Genomic DNA, 6,010 nt, shown 5'->3' with positions numbered 1-6,010 from the left:
TTACAGCTATGGGATAAGAAGGTTTGGTCTTCAGAACTTACTTTTCTTCACTAACCTGTTTGCAGACTAGAATCATCTGTGGGTCTTCTTAACAATCCCAGTGCCCAGGCTGTATCCAGCCATTTAAGCCAGAATCCCTGGAATGGCAACCAGGCATTAGTGTTTTTTTGTTTTGTTTTGTTTTTGTTTTTGTTTTTGAGACAGAGTCTCACACTTTCGCCCGGGCTGGAATGCAGTGGTGCGATCTTGGCTCGCTGCAAGCTCCGCCTCTCGGGTTCATGCCATTCTCCTGCCTCAATCTTCTGAGTAGCTGGGACTACAGGTGCCCGCCACCATGCCCAGCTAGTTTTTTGTATTTTTAGTAGAGATGGGGTTTCACCGTAGTAGCCAGGATGGTCTCGGCCTCCTGACCTCATGATCCGCCCGCCTCGGCCTCCCAAAGTGCCAGGCATTAGTGTCTTTTTAAACTTCCTAGATAATTCTATTGTGTACCCAAGTTTAAGAACAGATACTGTACTTGATTTTTAAGGGGTCCTTGTTTAAGACTGATTTTCATCATGGTCCATGAGGAAAGAAACACCACAACGTAAGTATCTGTAATGGTTTATTTTAAAGACTACATTTACAAGTAGAAACAACGTGTGTTATCTGTGGGTAAGGTAGAGCAGGAACTCTAATCCGAGGGTGGGGGAGATCAGTTGGTTCCTTCACAGAAAATAAGCCTGTTGTGTGGGCATCTTGCTTGCCTGTAGATCTTTGTTCCCAGTTCAGGAGGTTTTTATTCAGTGCTTGCTTCATTTACTGGAAAAGTTCACTGGGCCCACCTGTCAACTCCTTCCCCCACAGCTTCCAGCTCAGCAGCAAACTGTAGGGAACAGATTTACTCCCCAGTTCCTACTGTAAATAATGCTTTAAGAACAGCATTCGTTTTGGACAATATGTCATAGACCCAATTTTTAATACTCCCAAGTCAGAGATCTAACTAGAGAGTTTAGGAAATGTTTGGTATGATCAAACTTTTCCCTTCAGTACACAATTTAATTTATGCAGAAGAGCATCAGAGAAATTTGTCTCATAGATATGATTGACATGAGTGATAGGCTAAAACTAAAATTTTAGTGGTTGGTGGAGTGGCTAGAAAACATGAATTATAAGCAGTTTTTCAGAATTTAAAAATCTCTTAGTTTGAACAGTAGAAGATGTAAATAAGCATTGAGACTGTTGGCAAGTTATGTTTATCACAAAACAAAGAAGAAGGCACAGAGGGTCCCTTTGACCCTTGAACTTGTGGTTACTAATAGTATTAAGGTTGGAAATCATGAGGAAGGACACAGAACATAAACTGGGATCTTTAAGACAGGCATGTTGGTAAAAGTAGCCCTAAAGCCTTAATATTAGCAACATCGAAGATGGGAAAGACAGGATTGATTTATTTGGGAACTAAGTTTACACATTATATGTCTCAATATAAAACAAAAGCTATGGCTTTAGAGTTTAACAGGTTAAAAAAAAATAGGAGGAAAGGCAAAACAAATGTAAGAATAGTTTTTAATCCATTTTCTCACAAGCAGTGCACAGTGGGCCAGCAGGTACTTAAGTACCTTATCCTAATCCTGGATGTGCTCATACAGGCTGTCAATTTGGGTCCGAAAGTATTTGGAAAGCTCTCCTCGCTTTGCTTTCAATGTTGGTGTCAAGAGCCCATTTTCAATGGAAAATGGCTCTGGATGAAGAAAAATGGCTTTGACCTGGAAGATGAACACACACACACCCATGCTCATTAGTGATTTGGACTTCTCTGCAGAGCCCCCGAGTGCTCTGTGAAGAAAGTGAGGTTGATGCAGTGAAAGGGTAAAGGTAACAGTAACACATGCCCATTCCCACAAACATAATTTAAGAAAGTAATGAGTAGGGAGAAGGGAGAATGGACAATAAACAGCAAAAAAAAGGGACTGTACAAGTAACTACTAAAGGTCATTTTGTAGTTAATGGCACAAAATCTAAAATCAATTCCTTAGAAATTATACATTTAAACCTCATTAGATGGAAACTTTAAACAAAACTTTCTGACAAGAGGCCAGTATAACATCCGTGGTAGTACACACCTGTTCAAAGGTTTTAAGGCCACTTTCTTTCCCAATTTTCTGCAAGTCTTCTAAAATGGCTTCCCTTACAACCTAAGAATACAAAACATCACTTAAAGCATGGCTGTTTCAAAAAGCCTGAAGGGCTAAGCATGAACCAACTCAAAGTGCCGGTCAAAGCCGTGCAGTATGAAAGCAGGAATATAAAACTATGCACAAGCACATTATATGCCCAATATTGAAAGAAAAACTGAGAAGAAAAGGCACATCTAAGTGTTAACAGTTTTCTCTGAATAGCATTTTTACTCTTCTTTCCCAATCTTTTCCCACAATGAACATATTATTTTAAATAGAAAAGAGAGTTTTATTTTTTAAACTCTCCATCCTATCCCCGAGTCTCATAAAACTATTCAGTCTGTTTGGGCTGCAGCCACTTGTGACAGATGCAGGAACCGGTGAGGCATCCTCTCCTCCACGATGGGCCCATGGGTGTGCATAAAGCTTTCCTAGGCAAGACTTACTTGGTTTTGGCACAGTTCCTCAAAGGAGCCCTTCACCCCAAGCTTGGCTGCAAATGAGGGAAGTACATCTGTGTCAGGAACCACCACTCCTACTAAGGATGACTATGGAAAGGAAATAAAAGGTGCAAGGGTATGAGAGAAGTCATGTAGGGATGTCCCCCAGTAGTTAAATAAAGCAGAATTATGTCATTGTAATAGTTATTTCCCCAAAACCTTAAATCCAGTACTAGTGTTCTTTTCTCACCATATATTTTCAACACCCATGGAACTGTAATCCCATTTTCCCACTCAATATCTCATTACAAAGATGTTCCATTCAAATCTGATCCTTCAACATTAAGCTTAAAGCACCTCTGGCTTGTCCATGTCAACTCTCCCCTTGTCCCCTAAAAGCTACATTTAAGCACAGTGTGTATAAAACAGTTTGTTGTTTTGGGATAAGGAGTTCCTTAAAGCTACGTTTAAGCATAGTATGTATAAAACAACAGTTTGTTGATCAAACTTTTGTTTGTTGCTTTATACATATTGCAACAGTTTGTTGTTTTATACATACTGCTCTTAAACATAGCTTTAAGGAACTCCTTAAGGAATGGGAACTAAGTGCAATGTGGAGCTCATTTTTTACTGAATCATTACCTTTTGGTATAGCCATTCTAAACAATTCTACTGACTTGTGTACAACGTCCATCATAGTTTTGAAATTTTTTTAATTGAAATTGCCTTATTTGAGGTTTGGAATGTAACTTCATTTTTTTTTTTTTTTTTAGTTTTATAAGCTTGGGTCTTCTCATTCTGAACCCAACTATACAAATTTCCTGTAGCTACAAGAACCAGCATGGTTTGTGACTGAAATGGGCTATTGTTAAAATGATATATTACCCGTAAGCTCTCCCCGTGTACAAAAATTTGTAACACTGGTTGACTCCTGTTGTAGATATTTTCTATCTTCTCTGGCGCAATGTATTCTCCTTGGGCCAGCTTGAAAATGTTCTTTTTACGGTCGATGATCTTCAGAGTTCCATTCTACATGAGACAGATAAAAGTATCAGTATTTCTGAGCCACAGAGATGATATCAGTGGGGAGAGTGGTGAAGTCACAGTCATCTTTCTTCTCTAAAGCTGATTTCTCCAGAGACTTTTGAGCTGTCTTTCATTTCTCTTTCTTGGCTTTGGTGAAAGGGGAGGGAAGCATCATGCAGCAAGAACCTGTCTTTACTGTATATCTATGTGGAGAGTCAATGCGCAGCCTTAGAGAAAGTCTCCTGGATCTACTGGAGTTATGCAAATTGATGCCTCATCCAAGGAAGAAATTGCGCAGCTCTCAGTTTCCAATCACTAATTTCCAATTAGTTCATTCTCAGAACTCTGAGAAATAGAGGTGTTGTCTTTTGTTTAGACTTTTGATTTGATTTGAATAGTTCTCCCACCACTTGACTCCCTGTTATGTTTTCCTCCTTGTTAGATCCGGGAGCAGGCTCAAACAGCTCCACTGTGCTAATCAAGCAACTCAATTACTGGGTTTGTTAGGACAGCAACAGGGCTGAGAAGACTCTGACCAGCCACCAAAGGTCATTTGCAGCTTCATTTCTCTGAACTAATTGGTCTGAGGAGCTTAGGTCTTTAGGGATTTGAATTGTAGAATTGGGACAAATGGCAAATACAATCCACATGCTAACACCCTAAGTAGGACGACTAACTAAACCAACACTGGAACTATCACAAGGCCAACCTGACAAATTAGCCATCAATTCAGCCTAACGTTCATTATCTGAAAGTGATTAATAAGGTGCAGCCTTCTATAACCCTGGTGTGGGGACATATCTATTAATAACATCCTAGGCTTATTAGAGTGTTATTTAATTCTGTTACTAGACAGAAACAAATATATTAGCAAGATACTACCAAACCCAAATCAATAAAATGCATCGTTAGGACCAGTGTTCTTAAAAGTTACATTGTCAAGCATTCCTTAAATCTCACTTAAATCTTAAATATTGATTGAGCAAGAAAGGAGTTTTAAGTTCTAGTGACATTCCCACTTCCCCAGCACATAGTTAAGACAAAACTTTTGAGAGGGAAGATCTTTTGGAAAATCCCATCACTGCCCTTGCAATAATTTCCTTTCTTCTTAGGAAAGCTAATAGCAACTACTGCTAATTATCAAGCTATGCTAAAAATATGTCTCTGTATCTTCCACAGAAAGGGGCTGTGAAGGTCAATGAGAGACAAACACTAGCCTCTGCAAACACTTGATTTAGAAATCCTTCTTCCTTGTTTTGATATGCCTGTGAATTAATAGGGAGGATATTTATCCCAAGAAACTCATAAGAGGCAAAAGCTGTGGACCAACGGCATTATCAAACGAAAGTTTTTTGGGTTTTTGTTTTGTTTTGTTTTGTTTTGTTTTGGTAGACACAGAGTCTTGCTGTGTTGCTCAGGCTGGTCTCAAACTCCTGGCCTCAAACAATTCTCCCTCCTCAGTCTCCTAAAGTGTTAGGATTACAGGCGTGAGCTGCCACACTTGGCTTCAAACCACAACTTCTGCCTCAAGAAAAGTTAAGGGAAGAAAAAAAAAAGGACAGAGTAGTACATCTCCCTTCCCCTTTCCTAGAGAAGTCACCTAATTTTTCCTTGGCTGGTGGCAAATTTATTCCATTGCAGGGGACCCATGCCAACTCTGATGTGCAGGTCTACCTGACCTATTAAAGAATCCCACCTTCAGTTTGGGTCTAAAAACAATGCTAGGATCACTGACTTACTGCTTGCTGGTTGTATATTCGATAAGGAATAAGGCAAGAAGAAAACACTTCAACTGGTCTACATCTTGGTGTCTTCTGTAACAGTGTGATCAAAATACCAAAAGTACTCTCTGGCAGTACTTCTGGTGTGGTAGCTTATACCAGCAATCCCAGAACTTTGGGAGGTCAAGGAAAGAGGATTGCTTGAGGCCAGGAGTTTGAGTCTATCCTGGTCAACTCAGCGAGATCCCATCTGTATAAAAAATTTTTTTTAAGAAAGACTTTCTAGCTTTGGCAGCTCCTATTCATACGTTAAATTACTTTCTCAGAATTTTATATTGTTGGTCCATGGAAGAGCTGCAACCAGAACACAAATCTCCAGACTTCCAGCCTATATATATATATATATATATATATATATATATATATATATATATATATATATATATATATTTTTCTTTTCTTTTGAGACAGAGATTCGCTGTGTCCCCCAGGCTGGAGTGCAGTGGTGTGATCTTGGCTCACTGCAAGCTCCGCCTCCCAGGTTCAAGCCATTCTCCTGCCTCAGCCTCCCGAGTAGCTGGAACTACAGGCGCCCACCACTACGCCCAGCTAATTTTTTGTATTTTTAGTAGAGACGGGGTTTCACCGTGTTAGCCAGGATGGT

General features: G+C 39.7%; 1 protein-coding gene across 3 annotated transcripts in view; it reads right to left on the bottom strand.

Moving 5' to 3' along the window:
- Positions 1-591: 591 nt before the first annotated feature.
- The window catches only part of ACSL5 (acyl-CoA synthetase long chain family member 5), a 56,611-nt gene continuing 51,192 nt past the window's right edge, over positions 592-6,010 (bottom strand). For all 3 annotated transcript variants that reach the window (XM_004050107.5, XM_004050106.5, XM_019034715.4), the window contains 4 exons: positions 3,485-3,628; positions 2,606-2,707; positions 2,106-2,177; positions 592-1,748 (listed from right to left, as the gene is read on the bottom strand). In XM_004050107.5, the coding sequence (XP_004050155.3) occupies positions 1,608-1,748; positions 2,106-2,177; positions 2,606-2,707; positions 3,485-3,628 (459 nt within the window). In that variant the 3' untranslated portion in view covers positions 592-1,607. The remainder of the gene's footprint in view (positions 1,749-2,105; positions 2,178-2,605; positions 2,708-3,484; positions 3,629-6,010) is intronic.

The sequence above is a fragment of the Gorilla gorilla genome, chromosome 8 (genome assembly GCF_029281585.2).
Source record: "Gorilla gorilla gorilla isolate KB3781 chromosome 8, NHGRI_mGorGor1-v2.1_pri, whole genome shotgun sequence".
Classification (NCBI taxonomy): Eukaryota; Metazoa; Chordata; class Mammalia; order Primates; family Hominidae; genus Gorilla; species Gorilla gorilla.
Note: the sequence above shows the minus strand (reverse complement) of the source record. Positions and strands in the feature narration are given on the sequence as shown.